Source organism: Mobula hypostoma, chromosome 19, assembly GCF_963921235.1.
Source record: "Mobula hypostoma chromosome 19, sMobHyp1.1, whole genome shotgun sequence".
In the NCBI taxonomy this organism is placed as follows: Eukaryota; Metazoa; Chordata; class Chondrichthyes; order Myliobatiformes; family Myliobatidae; genus Mobula; species Mobula hypostoma.
Window position 1 is genome coordinate 55,351,934 of NC_086115.1, and position 22,462 is coordinate 55,374,395.

Sequence of the window (22,462 nt, forward strand, 5' to 3'; positions counted from 1 at the left end):
TTAACTGACACTGTCGTTTGTTGTGCATTTACTCCTGGTGAATGCAGCTGCAGTATCTCCAGTTCAACTGGATTTGTAGATTAATTGGCTAGTATGAACTGTTTCAAGGTATAACTGGAAAATTTGAGGTAAAAAAATATGATGCAAGGGAATAGGTGGGGAACTCCACCATCAATGGTTCCAAACTCAGATTTTGAGAGAAAATTCAAAAATCTGAGGCGCAAAGGGACTTGGGAGTTCTTGTGCAGGATTCCACAAAGGTTAATTTGCAGATTGAGTCAGTGGTGAGGAAGGCAAATGCAATGCTAGTATTCATTTTAAAAGAACTACAATATAAAGCATAGAAGTAATATTGAGGCTTTATCATGCACTGGTGACGCCTCAGTTGGAATAGCATGGGCAGTTTTAGGCCCCTTATCTAAGAAAGAACACGCTGGCATTGGAGAGGGTTCAAAGGAGGTTCATGAAAATAATTCCAGGACTGAAAGGCTTGTCGTAAGAACAAGAGAAAAACTGCAGATGCTGGAAATCCAAGCAACGCATACAAATATCTCTCTCTCTCTCTATATATATATATATTTATCTCGATATATCCATCTATATCTATATATCTCTATCTATATATTTATATATATATTTTATATATATGTATATAAAAAAAGAATACAGTTGACATTTCGGGCCAAGACCCTTTATCAAGTCGAGAAAAAAAAAATGGAGAGTTTGATGGCTCTGGACCTGTACTCACTGGACTCCGAAGAATGAGGGAGGTGACCTAATTGAAACCTATCAGATGGTGAAAGGCCTTGAAAGTGGATGTGGAGAGGATATTTCCTGCGGTGGGAGAGTCTGGGACCAGAGGACATAACCTCAGTATAGAGGGGTGTCCTTTTAGAACAGATAAGAAGGAATTTCTTTAGCCAGAGACAGGCAAATCTGTGGAATTTGTTGTTGCCGGCAGCCATAGAAGCCAATTCTTTACGTGTATATAAGGCAGAGGTTGAAAGATTCTCAATTGTTCAGGGCGTGAAGGGATATGGTGAGAAGGCAGGGAATTGGGGTTGAGGAAAAATAGCGATGATGAAATGGCCGAATTCCACTCCTGTATCTTAGGGGCTTCTGTCTAAACCGGGAGGCAAAAGGAGGAAGGTTGGGCATAGGGCCAGCAATGCCATCCTGCAAAAACCTTGAGTTTCAGGGACTCAACAGAAGCTCCAAAGACCACCTCCCTGGAAGAGGAAGGATACACCAAGATGGGCTACAATTGAGAAAGCTTAAAAGACTGGCTCAAGACAGAGGACTCTGGCAAGTTGCAGTTGGCAGCCTTTGTAGCAGTAAGGATGATGGATTTAAGAAGAATAGGTGGGATTAGTGGGAATGCTCTAAGGCTGACTGATCTTCTTTACCATAAAGAGACCATATGTGAATTCAACTCATTTATTATATACAGTAAATACTGCAATATTTTAGTTTCAACTCTGCTTAATGAGAACAAAAGATGCAAATTAACCTATCAGAAACAGCCACAAGAAAATTTCTCATGGTAAATGCAAAACAAAGTACTCACATAATCTCACGGGCAAATCACTCAATAACCGTTATTTATAACCCAAAATTCTATTGTCATTTTCCATTCAGTTTTTCCTGTTTCATTGCAATGTTAAACAGCCAACTCCTTCCATATCCACGTTCTAATCCTTTTTCATGCTGTAGACTAGGGTTCTAATGACTTGTTTGCCATTTGCAGTAGTTGACCTCAGCATTTATTTCACAGTGCCTAACACTGACTGCGGAAATTCTCTGCTGTTCTGTGAAGGGGCAGGGACACACATTCTGGCCACATTTCAAACACTTCAATGAGAATGTCTTGATGCAGGGGTTCCCAACCTGGGATCCACAGACCCCTGAATTAATGGTAGAGGTCCACAGCATTAAAAAAGTTGGGGACCCCTGGTCTAAAGGAAGACTGCAAAAACTAAATACTCAAAACACAAAAATCACAAGCTGGGAAATGGTGTCACTGCTATGACAACCTTTAAATACCTGGCATTAGTAATGTTGCCAAAGAAATTCATAGAAGTGTCATCAAAGAAAATGGCTGCTTAAGGAGATAATAAGGGAGATGACCAAATGTTGAGTGAAAAGTGGGAAATTTTAAAGAACATTTAAAAACATGGAGACATAATACAGATGGCACAATGGAGGAGTGTTTCAGAGCAGTAAGGAAGTAACTTTAAGGCCTTGGCAGCAGACAGAAAGGCTGTCAATGATGTAGCAATATAATCCAGCAATTATCAAGCTGGTCAGAAGAGAGGAGCACACATCTCAGAGTGCTTAAAGGAGGGTAGAAGTCCAAGGAGAAGGCAAAACAGATTACTTCAGGGAAGCACAAGATTTTTAATATTAAGGCAATCTTACTAGTGAGTCAATGAGTGCACTGTACTATGAACAGTTGCCTTCAAATTTATGCACGGATTTTGAAATCAGCAAGTTTACCTATAGTTAAATAATCAACACTGAACTTAAGGGAATAGACAAGTTTAAAAACTTGCTTCACAGTTCTTGCAGATAAGCTAAGGAAGGGCAAACTCAGATGACATCAGTCAAGTGGAAATCATCTCAGCAATGATGCAATATCGCCTGTTCATCTCCAATTAGCGATTCACCTAGGCTTTAAACAGGTTGGTTCAGTTTCAAACAGTGTATTTTGAGAACATTTTTGAAAAATAATTCAACCATTAAAAGTTCATGTTCTAGTTTAACTGTCATTCAACCATACAGGACATATTTCCACACTTCATTTAGTACTCCACTTCAAAACTTGATTACAATTTGCTCCTAGACTTTCCCACCAGCAGTATGCTTTGCTGGCCTTTGCAAGCAATTCTGGTAAGAAACTGCTGAACTCAGCCATCTGCCAGTCCTGGATGTGCAACGCCATCTGTCGGTGATTATCTCTCACTGCACTCCACATGCAGAATCATTCAGATTCTACACAATGTCTCTCTGGTCAGGTATCCAAAGCCCGATTAATTTCAATTGAGATTCCATCTCTGCAGATTAAGAGGTAGAGGAGTAAGCAAGTGCTTGTTTTCCTTTAATATTTTTAATTATTTGTGATTTTTTTGATCAACTTTGTTTATTACACTACTTTAATTGCAGATTTTTAAGTGCATCAGAATGTCAGGAGGATGTTTGAAAATCTAAAATTTCTGACAGCTTTGAGGAGAAGCATCTAATAAACAGTTTTGAGATCAGTCATAGTTTGCGAGGATGTTCTGTGTTATGACCTCTGCAAAATATTAGTCAGGGTCCAATCGCCACCCAGACATAGGCCTAACCAGACTATGGACAGCTAGAGATTAAAGTTCTACATTCATTCCAGGCGAGTGGGGATCCAGTGTACAGTCCAGGTGCCAGGAGTAGAGGTTTAAACCTAGCACAGTCTGGCCCAACCTGATTGGCTGCTGTGCCAGGCTGATAATTTCTCAGTTGCTCGGCACTTTGAAGTCTCCAGACAGTAGCAAGCCGCAGCAAAATTCTCAACATGAAAGCCTCAAGATATTTGTGAGCAGCTTTTTCCAAAATCTGTGGAAAACAACTTCACTTTGGCACAGAATGTCAACATCAAGCCAGGGGAAAGCAATTTCTAACATGAGTAAACTATGATTCTTTCTTGTAATGGTAAGGGAATCCATTCGCCCCACTGGGTGAATGCCACTACTGAGAAGCAATCTCCTCTGGGTCCTGTTACCCCTCTCCTCCTCTCATTTCCCTGAAGCCCTTCACTTATTCTCCCATCATCATCATCAATTTTTTTTGTCTTTAACCACACCAAGGGGTAATTTAGAGTAGCAAATTAACCTACCAGCACAACATTTGGGAGGAAACACACACAGTTGGTGAAGGGGGAGTAGAGAACCGCACATCATAGGGAGTACATGCAAATACCACCCTCAAGATGGAGGAGCAACACCTTACATTCCCTCTGGGTAGCCTCCAACCTGATGGCATGAATATTGATTTCTTCTTCTGGTAAAAACAATCCCACCCTCTTCCTCTATTCTCCATTCTGACCTTTTACCTCCTCTCATTTGGGTATCACTTCCCCCTGGGTCCCCTCCTCCTTCCCTTCTCCCCGCCACTCCTTGTTCTCCTATGGTCCACTCTCCTCACATATCAGATTGTTCCCTCTCGGAGCCCCTGATCTTTCCCATCCACTTGACTTCACCTATCACCTTCCAGCTAGCCTCCTTCCCCGCCCCCCCCAACTTTCTATTCTGGTGTCTTTTCCCTTCCTTCCTGAAGAAGGGCCTCGGCCTAAAATGTTGACTATTTACCTTCATATCCATAGATGCTGCCTGACCTGCTGAGTTCTTCCAGCATTTTGTGTGTGTTACTTAGGACTCGGGCAGGACTGAATCCAGATCACTCCATATCAACTTCAATTCTGACTTTGGAAAAAGTCACACCCCCTCTATAATGAAGGCACAGCGTTTTCCTGCTGTTTCAAAGCAGGAGGAATAGCCAAAGGCTCACGCACATATACGTGGTATCTATTATTCAGCCACTTGTAACCTTGGGAGGACCAGAATCCCAAGCAGATTAGCTCAATATAGGTAACACACCTACACACTAAACTAGAACTGAAAATAGCACAAGATATTAAAATATCGGCACTTATTACCCAAGCTGTGTCCTGCAAGGGAGACTCCTCCTTTGAAATTAGGATTCCGATTCAAGAAGAGAGCGTAAAGTCGATTGATTTCAGCAGCCATTTTATCCACAATAGTCTGACAGTATGTAGGGCTATTGTAGAAGAATATGTCCAATAATGTCTCGTTGGTAAAGTGACGCAAGCGGCCTATACTTGGTAATGTGATTTTCTTGATGCGCCTGGTGTAAAAAGAATAGAAACAGTCAAATGGGAAAGAGTAATTTCCCAAAATTAAGTTTCACATCAATTATACTACTCAATAAAGTAACAAAAATTTTAGCATAAAGCAATCAAATCATTCAAAACTATACTACATAAAATTATCTGGATTTACTCCACACAAAATAAGCTAGTGAGAGACTGTTTGTAGTCTATAAATGCTTCGTCCCACTTTACCTCATCCCATTGATGTGATCTCACTATTTGCAACAAGGCCTGGTTCAGTTCCCACCACTGTCTGTAAGGAGTTTGTACGTTCTCCCCATGACTGCTTGGGTTTCCTCCAGGTGCTCGGGGTTCCTCCCGCAGTCCAAAGACATATTGGTTGGTAGGTGAATTGGTCATTGTAAATTGTAACTTGCCCTGCAATTAGGCTAGGTTTAAATCAGGGCTTGCTGGGCAGTGTGGCTCAGAGGGTCAGAAGGACATATCCCACGCCGTTTCTCAATAAATAAATTGCAAACGTAAAAAAAATCTGTTCATGTAGGAAATCCCAAGCAAAAAATAGAAAACATAAAATATACTCAGGTCAACTATCTGTGTTGAGAAAGAGATGTAATCTTTGATAGCCTTTCATCACATCTTCTGATGAAAGCTTACTGACTCAAATTGTTAACTCTATCTTGTCACATACACTGGAAAATATGATCCATTGCAGTAAGTAATGGTGAGGCTATCAGTACTTAATGTTAAGATGATAAAGTGCATAACAGCTTCCAGTATCTAAGCATGATTAAAAGTGAATTGCTAGCACTGCCAGAGCACTGACATTCAAATATATACGGGGACATAAATTCACAGTGATTTATTGACAGATGCACACTAAACCCCACAAGAATTTATCTATATTTTCCAATTATGAGTAAGAATGAGACATTTTCCCATTCTGATACTTGTATCCTGACAAACCACTTCCATACCAGGGAAAACTGTTATTCTGATGAAGAATGTTTTGTTTCTTCATATCTTAATTACTGCATTTACCTACGAGAAAGAACTTCACTTAATTTTATCTTTTTTCACATTCTCCAAATATCTTGATATTTAGCTTGTTTTTTTTTCAGCTTTTGTTTCCTGCATAGGCTCAGTAAGGATCTTTAATCTTACTTGTTACACAGATCCTACATAATACAATTGGCATGACCCCAAAAGGGAAGGTTATGCTTGACACAACCTATTGAATTATTTGGACTAGTATCAGTAAAGTAGGATGATGTGTTCAGGCTCAGAAGCCCAGATCTTATGAGCGGGAGCAAACCGCAGAAGCCATTTATTGTACTCAAATTTTCACATGCAATTAGAAAAGAAATCAATCCTTTACAGAAAATATGTTGAATAATAAAGACGCAAGGGCACATAATATATGAGAATTTTATTACTATTCTTCAATAAAATTTTACCTTCAGGAAATGGAATTTGTTATTTACCAAACTTTAAATTAGCATAAATGAACATATTAAAATAATTTTCTTATTAATTATTGAAACAGAAATACTTTTCCTCCAATCACTATTTTATGTTCAAAGCTTGGTTTGATATGGTCTTTTATCCGAAAAGCCCAAAGCTATAAACAGATAAATCTGAAATTCACAGTGTTTTCATTTAAAAAAGATTTTATGCTGATGTTAAACAAGGACAATATTATGCAAATTATTTCTCAACAATTGGTCCCATAGGTGTAATTGAGTGGCGCAGGCTCAGTGGGCCACAAATGCCTGTTATTGTGCTGCATTTCTAAATACATAAAACAGCCCTAATATTCAATCCATGTATAACATTTGCTTCCTTAATAGAAGTAGGAGAATATACCTGTCTACTCCAGTTGCATCTCCATGAAGAGCACTGTGCCAATGCACTGGAAGAAATTCAACTCGAGAGATCTTACTTTCATCAACAGCTTTTTTAAAATGTGTTCGCAGTAGTTTCAGAGAAACATTCCTGAAGTCATCAACTGAGAAACAAGGACTGAGTCATTAACGTTAACTGCAAATGATTATCAGTATCTAATGTACATAATTAGATGGAAATAACTTTTTTTAGAAATAAAAACATATTTAGTTGGGAAGAATACAACAATATCAATATGCTTAATACTGGAAGAGGAAAATAGTATAACTTATAGTCAATAATGAATCACTATGCCAATTACACCTCAGAATTCCATTCTGGATAATGTAAACAATATATCTTTTCTACTGTGTAAAAGTAATTCCTCATGGAACTGAATTATTGGATTATTTACTCAATTCTTAAAATTCAAATTCTTGAACAGGGGTTCCCAACGTTTTTTATGCCATTGTCCCTTACCATTAACTGAGAGGTCCATGGACCCCAGGTTGGGAATGCTTGCACTAGAAATAAAGCAAAAATCCTCAAATACACCAGGGGATATCATTGCCAAGTATATTGTAAGCAGAAGTACAATGTCAACATAAAATGTGAGTACTTTATTTTATATTCCAAAATAATATTCCAAATATATTTAGAAGTCACACAAATTTAAGCGCTCAATGTAAAACCCAAAAATTACAAATTACAAATGATTTATATTCTGTGTACTGCATTCCTCCACATCCAGAACTCCCTAAAGCATTTCATGATCAACGGATTAGTTTGTAAACTGCAGTTACTGTGGTTGACTGTACAGCTGTGTGCACTGGGATCCAATATCATGTGGATAGACATATCAACCAGAACACTGGAACACCTCAGATTTTTTTTTATTTATTTAGATACAGCTTGGAAAAGGTCCTTCTGGCCCTTCAAGTTGCACCACTCAGCAACTCCCGGAAACTGCAGTTTAACCCTAAACTAATTGCAGGACAATTTACAATGACCAATTAACCTACCCAGTACATCTTTGGATTTGTGGGAGAAAATCAGAACACCCATGGGAAAACCCATGGATTCCACCGGGGGGGGGGGTTGTACAGACATGCTGGGATTGAATTCTGAACTCCCACACTCCATGCTGTAATAAAAACACACTAACCGCCATGCTACTGTGTCGCCCAAACTGTGTTCTTTGAAAACAATTTGAGTGATCAGATAGAACTTCCATTTAATCTACCCAAAATCTTGAACCTTTGACAACAGAAAACCTTCACAATACTGCACTGAATCATCACCTTTGATTGTCTTGGTGGGAGCTCGAATCCATTTAACTCAAAGCCAAAAGTACTAAATCTACCTGACAATACTGTACAGGACCGAAAGCAGCTGCAGAGGGTTGTAAATCTAGTCAACTCCATCTTGGGTACCAGCCTACAAAGTACCCAGGAGATCTTCAGGGAGCAGTGTCTCAGAGAGGCAGCGTCCATTATTAAGGACACCCAGCACCCAGGGCATGCCCTTTTCTCACTGTTACCATCAGGTAGGAGATACAGAAACCTGAAGGCACACACTCAGCTATTCAGGAACAGTTCTTCCCCTCTGCCATCTGATTCTTAAATAGACACTGAACCTTTGTACACTACCTCACTATTTCTATTTTTTGCACATTTTTTAATCTATTCAATATACATATACTGCAATTGATCTATTTATTTATTTTTATTTTTTCTCTCTTCTATATTATGTATTGCATTGAACTGCAGCTGCTAAGTTAACAAATTTCATGTCATGTGCCGGTGATAACAAACCTGCTGCTGATTTGGGAACCAGCAAACAGGTTATCAGGTAATTTTGTATTTTTTTTTAAACATATAATCTTTTCCTATTCAAAATGTTCTAATTGCTCACAGTAGTAGATAACACACTTTCAGATCAGAAATTATGGTGTTATTACCTTTCTTACAGTGCCACCAACTGGTCAAACATAACACTGTTGTATAATAGGTGTATAATGAAACTAATACAAAAGCCTGATTAAATAGATAATGTTTATGTCTAGCAACTTAATGCTTTTAAAATATAGGTAAAAAGAACTTAAAAACAAAACAAGACTGATACTAAAGCTGGCAAGCAGGTTAAAAAATGTTTCTATGAGAAAGATTAGTCAATATACGAATTGCACTGCTATTCATGGAAAATAAATGTTCAATCTCACTGCATTGTTGCAGAAATTACTGTCGTAGGTTTGAGTTCTAGGTAATATTCTTATGTAATGAATACAGCAAATGATTTTAATAGACAGCCAAAGAACCTTCTGTGCTATAAGCACCCATGACCTTACAGATTCATATTCAATAACAATTCATACCATCCAACTCAAAAGGTTTTATGAATTATAAATTACATGTATCTCAAGAAATATTTTGTATTAGATTTGATTTGAAGCAGAGCTTGTCAAAAAGCTGACTGTCACTACTCATCACATGAAGGAACCAATTACTTGATAATTAAGTAATTAATAAACAAGGCGAAAACCAACTAATAGTGCATAAAAATGAACCAATGACTTAGTAGTGTCTTCTTTGTACATTGATTGAGACATTTTGCATATTCCAGGAGTTTTCTGCAAGCTTTACAGGTCTTTGGAAATAATAAAGGGTAACTAAAGAACAGATGTCAAATTTGTTGTGTCTAAGAGTCCCTTGTTTAATAAAAAAAAATCGAAGTATTAGCTCGCCTTAACTCTTGCCATGCATTTTGGCTGAGTTTGCATCAAAGTCAGGCACAAGAATAGACCATGCTGCCACTGAATTGGGCATATTACACCAACTCCACTTTCCTGTTATATTTTCATCTCCATAATACCCGTAAGACATAACAGTAGAACTAGGCCACTTGGCCCAGAGTCTGCTCCACCACTGCATCATGACTGATCCACATCCTTCTCATTCCCATTCTCCTGCCTTCTCCCCATGACCTTTCACACACTAATCAAGAACCGATCTACCTCCACTTTAAATGCATGCAGTGACCTGGCCTCCACAGCTGCCTATGGCAACAAATTCAACAGATTCACCATCCTCCTCAGCATTTTCATTTTTAATGGACGTCTTTCTATTTTGTGTCCTCTGGCCCTAGATTCCTCCACCAAAAGAAATATCCTCTTTACATCCACTCTATCTAGGCCCTTCAACATTTAATATGTTTCAATGAGATCCCCCTTAATTCTTCTAAATTCCAGTGAGTACAGGCCCAAAGCCTTCAAACGCTGCTCATGTGCTTACCCTTTCATTCTGGGAATCATTCTCATAAACCTCCTCTGAGCCCTTTTCAATGTCAGCAAATCCTTTCTTAAATAAGGGGCCCAATACTGCTCACAACACTCCAAGTGAGGCCTCAACAGTGCTTTATACAACCTCAGCATTACATCCTTACTTTTATATTCTAGTCCACTTGAAATGAATGCTAACATTGTATTCACCTTCCTCACCACCAATTCATTCAGTTCCCAACACTTTGAAGACCTTCCAGGCATTTTCTACAAAACAAAAAGTGTGATCAAACCACCTCCATTTCCCTAGATAAATGGAGCCAAACAATATTTCAACAGTCCATTTGATTGATTCTTTTTCCCTTAACACAAGTATTCACCCCATTCACCACCATTGCATCCTAGCTATAAAGTATATCAATTAAAAGAAATCTATTCAATTACCTGGACAGTGACAGCACCTCCCAAACCCAAGATCTTTTCCTCCAAGGACAGAATTACCATAATAACATCACCTCCAAATTCCCTTTCAAGTCACACAGATTTCTGACTTGTCAACACATGCCCACTGTTACAGGGTACAAATCTTGAAATCCTCCACCCAAATATTTTACCACATGCTCTGCAGCTGTTCAAGGGCAATTAGGAGTGGCCTTGCATAAAAGGCATAGCAAAGTGACTAGTGAGAAACAGAATGCAACATTTCAAATTGGTTTTTATGTCCTTCACTTCATTTACTTGATCTAGATACTGTGGCTTTTCACACCTAATACAAATATACTTTTGTATTCAAACTAAGCCATCATCATTTGGTAAACATTTCTTTTACTAGGATAAATCTGAGCAAGTCTCAGAATATTCCTGGTACCAGATTGTTAATGGATTGGAACGATCATTTGAACCTTGTTACTTATTTAAATATAGGTTTGCTTCAAATAATTAAAAAGGTATAAAGGATAACATTTGCAAAAAGCGTTAAAAATAGACATACCGCATTCAATGATGCTTCTGAAACGCAAGTCACAGACAGGTCCAATACCATGTGCAATGAACACCAGATGGTTAACTTGTGGCAATTCTCCTATGTAAATAAAAATAAATTGGTAAACAAAAGTGCCTGGAATGCTGGAAGTTGTTCCTGAGAAATAATTGCTAATGTTTAATTCATAGAGATTCATTTCTTCCTCAATGAAGCAACAAAAATTTGACACCCACCACTTAACTAGATCTAACCATGGAGATGGGAAAACAACTTGCACATACCTAGCACATTATTACATTGATGAGAAATTTCTTAAAGCATTTAATATAAATGCTACAGCTCTTGAATGTATATATTTACATAGTTCCATTCTGCAACTCAAATTTCCACATTTTATTTAAAAATTGAGGCAATTTTGAGAAGAATCAGCAATATATGCGGGATATGAAACATGGTAAATAATGGTAATATGGTAATAATGACAAATTATTATTTTATGAATTAGGCATTTAATTTTAACCAATTTTAACCTATTTTAATCAATATTTTACAGAAGTACCATCAAGAGTCTCCTTACTCGCTGAATCACTGTTTGGTAGGGGATTGCAAGGCTTCTGACTGCAATCCCCTACGAGGACAGCTGAGAGGATCATCGGGGTTCATCTTCCACCCATTAGAGATATTTATCAGGGGTGATGCCTTGTCTGTGATCCCTCCCATCTGTCCAACAGTCTCTTTGACCTCCACCCATCACAGAAGGTACCGTAAGCATTAGGACAAGTAGTATTAGGATGGGAAACAACTTCTTCCTCCAGACCATTAGACTACTGAACTCCCTGTTACCACCCAGGTCTCATCGTGTATGAAGTGCCAGTAGCGTTAAGCTATTTATTCTTAAAACTTGTATTGTAAATGTATTTTATTATTTGTGGGAATATTACATTTTGTGTTGTGTGTGTGATTAATATGTACTGTGTTGTGTACCTTGGTCTGGAAGAATGTTGTCTCATTTGGCAATATACATGTGTACAGTTAAATGACAATGAATTTGTAATATGCAAATTACTGAAACGATTATTATCTTTAAAGTGCAAAATACACTTAGTCCATTAAGGTTTTCTTTAACAACAAGCTTGATATTACTGAGTCATCTTAACCAGATCATTCTGAGGCATATAAAGCACAGAGCTGTGATTGGATTCATACCTTCAGGAATCTCATCGTGGTCATCGTCTATCCCACGCTTGACCACTCGAGGCCGAGTCTGTCCATCTTGTGTAGTTCCCCATTCATCTGGCAGTGAGGAAGCATGGAACTGAACTATGACCTGAAAGCAATCATGACTGCTGTATAATTATTTTTGAGAGTGGAAGTCATAATAATCAACATAAAGAAATGAAAACTCAAATAGAGATCTTGCTCCTTTCAAAGCTCTGGCTCAATTTTCCCCCATCTCCTAAAAGTGGTTTATGGGATTGTTGCTGATGGATTTGATCAAGTCCCATCATGTTACATGAGCTATTCTATGTTAACATATAGAAAAGTATCCATCCACTTTCATGTTCTACCAAAATGTTTTTTCAAGTTCCAGTTTATTCATTCACCACCTGATTCTCCATGGCAAATGCCTATGAAAGGGTAGCAAATAATTTTGAATAGGAACCACAAAACAATGAGACATAGAAAAGTCATGTAGTTTTACTTTCCTCTAGCCAGAATGCATTATGGTTGGGTTGAGCTGTTTTCTGATCTTGCCAATTTATTTGCAAATGATTCGTCACCACATGAGGAGACACTGTCAGTGTGCTGTTGATTGTGGTGTGTCCTCTGGATGCTCGGCCTTTATATACCTTTCAATCAGCTGACTGGAGGTCATTTCAGAAACTCAATTGTGATGTGGGGAGGCAATCTCATTGCTGATAGGCTATGTGGTGGTCTGGAATTTTGTCTGCATCAGCTCATAGATAGGATCGAGGCCTACGCGTTTGTTTAGAGTTGTCAGCAGAAAACCATGCTTCTTTCTAGGAATTCTCTTGCATGCCTTTCTTTTGAAAGTCATAACGCAAGTGCACATGGCATGCAATAGAATTCCATGAATTCCTGTTGGTAAGAGATAAATTACATCTCTAGAAAGAGGTGACATAGGGTCAGAGACGGTCGAATCTTTGTGGGTGGAGTTAAGAAATTGCAAGGGTTAAAATAGCATTATGGGAATCATACATAGGCCTCCAAATAGTAGCCAAGATGTGGGGTTGAGATTGCAAAGGGAGCTGGAAAAGGTTTGTAATAAGGGTAAGGGAGATCTCCTACTGGTTGTTGATGGAGTAACAGCCTTTTGCAGTCGCTCCTACTTTTCTTACTTTACTGTTTCCAACCTGTTTTAAAACTTTATTTTTAAAAGTGATATTGTTTCACCATGAGTACTATGAGTACAAGGGGTGCCAAAGGTACTAAAAAAGACCCTCCTGAATCTTTGGAAGCTATAATGGATTTGCTTCAAAAACACAGAAAAGAATCCTCTGACGAGTTTCAGCAGGAGTTCCAACAACTCAGCTATTAAATTAAACAAATAGATGCAAAATTGGATTCTATTCAAAAAAACCTTAACTGAACATGATAAACGAATAGAAGAGAATGAAGAAACTCTGACGATTTTGGATGCGAAAGTGGATGACCTACAAAAGCTTTGTGAAAAACAATCAAAGTCCAATGAAAAATTAAGACAGAAGATTATAGATTTAGAAAATAGAAGCAGAAGAAATAATCTACGAATTCTTGGTCTTAAAGAGTTAATGGAAGGTGTCAGCCTACTGAATTCTTTGCAAGCTTTTTGGCAAAATTATTTCCTAAAATCTTACCGTCTTTACCTATGATTGATTGAGCTCATAGATTGCTTGTGCCTAGACCACCTCCAGGAGCAAGACCCAGATCAGTAATGATCTGTTTTCATGAATTTCAAGCAAAGGATCATTTAATTCGTGAATCCCATCGAAGAGGAATGATTGATTTTAATGGTCAGAAGATCAGGATAGTCGAGGATTTTTCACCCGAGGTCGTGAATGAGTGTGCTAAGTTCAAAAAGGTTATGTCGGAACTTTTTAACAAAGGTTTCAAACCTTCTCTTCGTTATCCTGCTTGGCTCAGAATTATATTGAAGGATGGCTCTAAGGAATGGTTCCATTCGAGTGAAGAAGCTCAGAAATTCTTAAAATCAGAAGATTAACTGTTCAGTACCTTTCTACATGAATAATTGCTTCTTTTACTTTTGGTAAACCTTTGTAGCCAACTCTCCTTTTGAAACTTTAAATGCTTTACTCAGAGAACAAGATTTTAACGACGTAATATCTTGTGTGTTTGTATGATTTGAATTTTGATAGGTTTTTTATTATTTTATATTATACTTATTTTTCTTGAGGTTTTTTTCTGTCAATAAGGCTTAGTTTCGCTATTTTTCATTATCATTTTGAAACTGTAATAATTAACCTATATGTGTTCTTGTTATGAGGGTTAAGTTTTTTTCCTGGTCTACTGTCTAGGTTGGAATGCAGTTAACCTTGAAACTAAACCAGTAGTTTTTTTTGGGAGGGTGACGTCATTAGATTTAGCTGTTGGCTTTCTTTTGGCTGGCTTTCTGACTTTGGGAGGAGGGTGGGGGGGGATGCGTTTTTTTTCTGGAAGTTGTTTTGGAATTTTAGCCAAATCTGTTGCTTGGTTACCACATTTCAAGGTTTATTGTTTGGTTTTAATGTACATTCCAGTGGTTATTACTTTAACCTTTCTATTAAATAGTATTAAAAATGGATCAAACTATTAACTTACTTAGTCTTAACGTGAAAGGATTAAATCACCTGTGAAACGGATTAAGATTTTTGCATATATTAAAAAACTTAAGGTTCCAATTATTTTTCTACGAGAAACTCACGTATGTAATTGTGACAATTTATGCCTTTTCAGTAGATGGAGGGGGCCACATTTTCATTCCTCTTTTCAGGCTAAGTGCAGGGGAGTTTCGATCTTTATAGATAATATAGTTCCCTTTGTCCAACATAAAGTAGCGTCTGATACTAATAGGCGTTTTGTCATAGTATCAGGAAAATTAGATAATAAATTAATGGCATTTGCCAATCTGTACACCCCGAATACAGATGACACAGGATTCTTTGGGTGTTTTTTTTTTTCGTTTTTGCCAAATTTGAGCTTTTACTCATTGGTGACGGGAGGAGACTTTAATTACTGGTTAGATCCAGCTTTTGATCAGTCATCTTTTAAACCAGCGACACTTAATAAATCAGCTTTGTTTATTCAATCTTTTCTAATGAAATGTGGTATTGTTGATGTACGTTTTTTTTTATATCCACTAGACAGGGAGTATTCGTTTTTTTCTCATGTTCACCATACGTATTCCAGGATTTTTTTTTTATTGATAGCCAAATGATTCCATTCGTTCGATCTTGTGAATATAAAGTGATTGCTGTCTCAGATCATGCCCCTGTGCTTTTATCTTTAAATCTCGCTGGTCTTCCTCAAACAGATGTTGGCGCTTTAATCTAACTTTGCTATCTGATACGGATTTTTTAAAGTTCCTGGAGAGACAAATTATTCTTTTTTTTTTTGAAGAGAATACACTGGAAGAGACTTCTAGTCTTATTATATGGGATGCTTTTAAGGCCTATATTAGAGGACAAATTATTTCATATACTGCAAGTGTCAAGAAAAAAGCTAATACAGAGAGAATTGAGTTAGCTAATCAGTTGAAACAATTAGACAAAAAATATGCCTTGGCTCCAGAATCTGCTTTATATAAAAGGCGTGTTGAAATTCAAACTAAATATGATCTTCTTTTAACTTATCCAATTGAAACTCAACTCCGAAAAGATAAAAGTTGATTTTATATTCATGGAGACAAAACAGGTAATTATTGGCTAAACAATTAAAAACCTTTATAGCTAAACGGCAAATTAAAGAAATTTGTAAAGCTAATGACGATAGGACAACTGACCATTCAGAAATAAATGATATCTTTAGAGAATTCTATTCTAAACTTTATAGTTCTGACCCTCCTAAAGATAATACTATTATTTGGTAAGGAACTGCTGGTGAGGACAGAGCATGCAGGCCGCAACTGCTGACTTGATAAAGAAAGTATCCTGCAGGATGAACTGCCGGTCAACGGATAGTGGAAGTGAGTTAGAGATGGAGGTTGGTGGGAAAGAGGAATGGAGTGGAAAGAGTAAGAAAAGAAAACAGAGGTATGCGATGTCAAACTCTGAGGAGTCTAGTGACAAACAAAATAGGATAGCAAAACAATGGAAAGAAGATGAGATTAAAGCAATTGTAAAACTGAATGAAGACAGAGCACCTTTTGGTGAATGGAACCAGATTCATTTGACCAAGATAATCAACAAACTTACAGGCGAAGTCAAAAGAGCAAAGATTTTACAAAATGGATCGCTATTAGTGATTTGTCGGGATAGTGCTCAGCAAGGCAAAGTGATAAGATTAAATAAAATAGACGGCAAAGAAGTACAATGCTCAATACCCAACAATAGGAAGTGGAAGAGAGGAGTTATTTCAGGGATACCAACAAAAGTTACTATGGATGAGATTAAACAGAACATAAAAGGAGCGAAAATTATTGAGGCCAAACGTTTGAAAGCTACAAGAAATGGAAAAAAGTGTGATAGTTCATCAGTTATGATTAACTTTGATGAAGAGAGATTGCTGACTAAAGTTTATTTAGGGTAGATGTGTTTGAGGTCAGAATATATATACCACCGCCTTTAACATGCTTTAGATGTCAGAAACTTGGGCATATTGCGGCAGTCTGCAGAGGGAAACAAAGATGTGGGAGATGCACTGGAGAACATGAATACAGGAAATGTGTGGTGCGAGCTAGGCTGAAATGCTGTAATTGTGGCGAAGAACACAGTGCAGCTTATCGATGGTGCATTAATAGCAAGAAAGAAGCTGAGATACAATATGTAAAAGTAACTCAAGGGATCAGTTATGCAGAGGCAGTGAAAGCATTGGCTGAAAAGGAGAAGGCTATCAAGCAAACAAGTACAGGAAATAATAAACCGGTGAACTGTGAGGGCTGTAATATGATAAATAAGGATACACTAATAATGAGTAAGAAGGATTTCGTACTGTTTGTGGTAGATGCAATTAACTGTTCAGCACAGACAGACAAAAGAACTGAAAAAATTAAAATTACAATCAAGTCTGCAGAAAAATATCTTGGTATTACAGGGCTTAGGTGGGAAGCAGTCAAAGAAACGCTGAATGGAGGATCAAACAGTTCACGGGCAGGAGAGGCAGGAAATTAATGGCAGTATATATATAGGAATGCAAGGAGTCTTATCGCAAATGGTCAAGAATTTATGAGATATGTATCAGAACTCAAGGAAAAACCTCAGATTTTATGTACACAAGAAACATGGTTGAAACCCAGGGTAAATGTGCAGAACTCCATCAACAAATAGAAGTACTCAATAAGAACAACCGTGAGTTGGAAAGAAATTGGACGAAACAGTACTGCATTTAAAGGAGACGGTTTCTGAAAAAGATGCTTGTCAAAAATTCAGTGACATGGAAAACAGATTTTAAAAATAGAGGAACTTATTCCAAAAATGGAGGAACTTATTCCAAAGTTACAAAAGGAAAAAGAAATTTGTTGCAAAATGAATTATCTACATTCAAATTATAAAATGAAAACATGGAAACAAATGAGGAAGAACTTCAAGATTTCAGTAAACAACTATAGGATTTGACTCAAGAAAAGGAGAACTTGGAAATCGCAGATGGACTTGGAAAACAGCAATTTTTAAATGTTAAGCATGAATATTCTCAAACAAGAAGCTTTTAGTTTTACAAATGATTCAGATGAAATTAATGTCATTGAGGCAATGCAATTACTTGGAAAGCACGTGACAAAACTTGGGAAGAAAAACAATCTGCGGCATTGCTATCTAGTGAGCACATACAGCATTTGCAAGCAGAATTATAATTAATTATACATCCTGCGGAGGGCAGTAATATGCCTAGATGCGTCTAAACTGCCGGAAACAGAAGAAGATGATAATACTATTATGAATAATTCTTAGACCAATTAAACATTCCTACACTTTCCGTTGATAACCATAAACAGTTGGATCAACCTATTTCTTATGAGGAAATTGCCGAGGCTGTACATTCATTGCACTCGGGGAAGGCTCTGGGTGCTGATGGATTTTCTGCAGAATTTTATAAGGCACTTTCCTTACTGCTTATACCTCATCTATGTTCAGTTTTTTTGGATTCCTTTAAGTTGGGTAGGTTGCCACAATCTTTCTATGAAGCTTCTATTTCGCTTATCCTTAAAAAGAATAAGAACCCAATGGAATGCTCTTCATACAGACGAATTTCCTTACTTAATGTTAATAGGAAAATTCTATCCAAAGTTTTGGCCCGTAGGATTGAAAATATTTTACCATCTATTATTTCTGATGATCAGACTAGATTTATTAGAAATCAATATTCCCACTTTAATATTTGTCATTTATTAAATGTTACTTATTCTCCTTCTAAGGAGGTATCAGAATGTGTGATATCTTTAGACGCTGAGAAGGCTTTCGATCGGGTTGAATGGAATTATTTATTTAAAACCTTAGGAAAATTTAATTTGGGCCCGATTTTATTCAATGGATTAAATTACTTATGTATCTCCCTCTGCTCGGGTTCTTACGAATTTTCAGAATTCCAAACCTTTTAAACTTCAATGTGGTTGTCCCTCTAGCCCTTTGCTCTTTGATCTGGCCTTAGAACCCTTACCCATTGCTTTTCGAGAATCTAATGATATTATTGGTATTTTAAGGCGAGGTACTATCCATAAAGTTTCACTTTATGCTGCTGACCTATTGCTTTTTATTTCTAATGTCGAGACTTCGTTACCTCCAACGCTTTCTTTACTTTCTTGCTTTAGCCAGTTTTCAGGATATAAACTGAATTTACGTAAGAGTGATCTTTTTCCTTTGAATAACTTGGTATCAATTAATACTAACCTTCCTTTTAAAATTGTAAGAAATCAATTTACCTGTTTGGGTGTAACAATGACTAAGAATTATAAACACCTACTTAAAGAAAATTTTCTTACCCTTCTGAATTATGTAAAAAGGGCACAATCAAACTGGTCACTCCTTTCGTTATTGTTGATTGGCCGAATTAACTCTTAAAATAAATACTTTACCTAAATTTATATACCTTTTTCAGGCCTTACCCATTTTTATTCCTAAATCCTTTTCTGACTCTCTTGATTCTATTATATACTCTTATATATGGAAAAATAAATATTCTCGACTAAATAAGGTTCATCTTCAAAAAGCTGAAAAGAATGGAGGTTCAGCCTTACCGTGTTTTAGGTTTTATTATTGGGCAGTCAATATACAAAATCTTACGTTTTGGTCATATTAACCGTGAGGATTGTCCGATATGGGTTTCTTTAGAAGCTAACTCTGTTAATGAATTTTCTATCATTTCTCTTCTTGGATCCTCACTTCCTTTATCCTTCAGTAAATTAACTGATAATTTGGTAGGTAAACATACTTTGAGGATCTGGGTACAATTTAGAAAATATTTTGGTTTAATGGGATTTTCTCTTTCAAGTCCCATTTTTTCTAATTATTTTTTTTAAACGCTTCAAGACCGATCCAGTTTTTAAAGAATGGATTAGATTGGGTATTAAATGCCTCCAGGATTTGTTTGTTCGAGGTAGTCTCCTTTCGTTTGAGCAATTGTCAGCTAAATATAGCTTACCAAAAACCCACTTTTTCCGATAGCTACAAATTAGAGAATTTCTGCGTTCTCAATTATATTCATTTCCTAATAGTCCCGATAAGGACTTATTAGATGTAATTTCTAATTTGAAATTATCATAATTTCAGTGATGTTGTGGGGATGGAACTGGACTCTCTGACGGTGGTGTCTGAAAAGAGGATGTTGTCCAAGTTGCATGCCATCTTGGACAATGTCTCCCATCCACTACATAATGTACTGGGTGGGCACAGGAGTACATTCAGCCAGACTCATTCCACCGAGATGCAACACAGAGCGTCATAGGAAGTCATTCCTGCCTGTGGCCATCAAACTTTACAACTCCTCCCTTGGAGGGTCAGACACCCTGAGCCAATAGGCTGGTCCTGGACTTATTTCCTGGCATAATTTACATATTACTATTTAACTATTTATGGTTTTATTACTATTTAATTATTTATGGTGCAACTGTAATGAAAACCAATTTCCCCCGGGATCAATAAAGTATGACTATGACTATGAAACCCTTTCATAATGGTTCAATATCCAATATTTATGGCATGTTTTTGGGAATGAGAAATGTTCCTTTAGACAAAATTAAAAATCTCTGGGAACAAGATTTATAAACTTCAATTTCTGAGGAAACTCGGAATGAAATTTTTAAATTGGTTAACGCTTCTTCGTTATGTGCCTGCCACCCCCTCCTACAACTTAAAGTGGTCCATAGGGTTCTTATGACTAAGGATAAGCTATCTCGTTTTTATTCAGGTATATCTCCCTCTTGTGATAGATGTAACAATGGAGAAGCTTCATTAATTCACATGTTTTGGACATGTCCAAGTCTTGAAAGATACTGGAAGGAAGTATTCCAAACTTTCTCGGTACTTTTTAAGGTAAATTTTAAGCCTGACCCTTTGACCGCCCTATTCGGTATTGTTGGAGGAAAAGATATTATTCTGGAGACATCTGATTTGCACATTTTGGCGTTTAATTCTCTTATAGCTCGGAGGGCGATCTTGTTTAAATGGAAGGATGTCGTTCTGCCTACTCACAGTCAATGGTTACAGGATATTATGTCATGCTTAAATTTAGAGAAGATCTGTTGTTCAATTTCTGAATCTAGTCAAGACTTTCAAACATTGTGGGGACCATTTCTGAACTATTTTCAAAACCTTTAACTTGCTGTTAAAGTACAGATGGTGGCTAATAACATATTTCACTTTACGGTAAGGATGTTTTTTCCCTTTTTCTTTCTTTACCAAACAGCTTTGATCGTGGTAGAGGGTTTAGATTTTTTTCTGCATAATAAAATTATTACATTTCAATATTACGATTTAATTTAATTTACATGAATATAGGGTAATGTGATTGCAAGTGCGATTCTAATATAATGTATTTGATATTACTTTATCTTTTTTTGATTTATAATATATCTTGTACTCTGTTTTCTTTTATGTAGAAACTAATAAAAATATTGAAAGAGTAATAAGGGTAAGAACACAATTGTAACAGGGGCCTTCATTTGCAAGGGGATTGGGAAAATCAGGTTGGAATCAGATCGCAAGAAAGGAACTTGTTGAATGCCTATGAGATGGCTTTTTACAGCAGCTTGTGCTTGAGCCTACTTGGAGAAAGGCCATCTTAGATTGGGTGTTGTGTAATAACCCAGATCTTATTAGGTACTTTAACATAAAGGGGAACCCTTAGGAGACAGTGATCATAATATGATTGAACTCGTATTGTAATTTGAGAGGGAGAAGCACAACTCACACATATCAGTATCACAATGGAATAAAAGGAATTACAGAGGCATGAGAGAGGAGCTTGTCCAGGTGGATTGGAGGAGGATATTGGCGGGGATGACAGCAGAGCAGAGATGGCTGAAGTTTCTGGGAATAGTTCACAAGGCGCAGGATAGATTTGTCCCACAGAGGAAGAAGTTCTCAAATGGCAGGGGTAGGCAACTATAGTGGTCAAAGGAAGTTGAGGGCTATATAAAAGCCAAGGAAAGGGCATATAAGGCAGCAAGAGTGAGTGAGAAGTCGGATGATTGGGAAGCTTTTAAAATCCAACAAAAGGCAATTAAAAGTGCTATAAGAAGGGAAAGGGTGAAATATGAGGGCAGACTAGCTGATAATATGAAGCAGGATACCAATTTTTTTTCAGTTATATAAAGAGTAAAAGGGAGGTGACAGTTGATTGTGGACCACTGGAAAATGATGCTGGTGAGGTAGTAATGGGCAACAGAGAAATGGCAGGGGAACTTAATGGGTACTTTGGACCTTCTTCACTGTGAAAGACACTAGCAGTGTGGCAGTGCTCCGTGAGCGTCGGGGAGCATGAGTGAGTGTCATTGTTATTGCAAAGAAAGAAGTGCTAAGCAAACTGAAAGGGCTTCAGGTGGCTTAGTCACCTGGGCCAGACAGACTACATCCCAGAGTCCCGAGAGAGGTTGCTGAAGAGATAACAAATGTATTGGTCATGATCTTTCAAGAATCACTTGATTCTGGCATGGTCCTAGAAGAGTGGAAGATTTCAAATGTCACTCCACTCTTTAAGGAGGGAGGAGGCAAAAGAAAGGAAATTATAGGCCAATTAGCCTAACCTCAGTGGTTAAGAAAGTGTTGGAAGTCTATTATTAAGAACGAAGTTT

General features: G+C 37.3%; 1 protein-coding gene across 1 annotated transcript in view; it reads right to left on the reverse strand.

The window, feature by feature from the left end:
* sec23ip (SEC23 interacting protein) overlaps nucleotides 1-22,462 on the reverse strand; it is a 157,041-nt gene that overhangs the window by 87,485 nt on the left and 47,094 nt on the right. The window contains exons 6-9 of the mRNA XM_063071924.1: nucleotides 12,229-12,349; nucleotides 11,032-11,121; nucleotides 6,746-6,887; nucleotides 4,688-4,896 (exon numbers count right to left, since the gene is read on the reverse strand). Of these exons, the coding sequence (XP_062927994.1) occupies nucleotides 4,688-4,896; nucleotides 6,746-6,887; nucleotides 11,032-11,121; nucleotides 12,229-12,349 (562 nt within the window). The remainder of the gene's footprint in view (nucleotides 1-4,687; nucleotides 4,897-6,745; nucleotides 6,888-11,031; nucleotides 11,122-12,228; nucleotides 12,350-22,462) is intronic.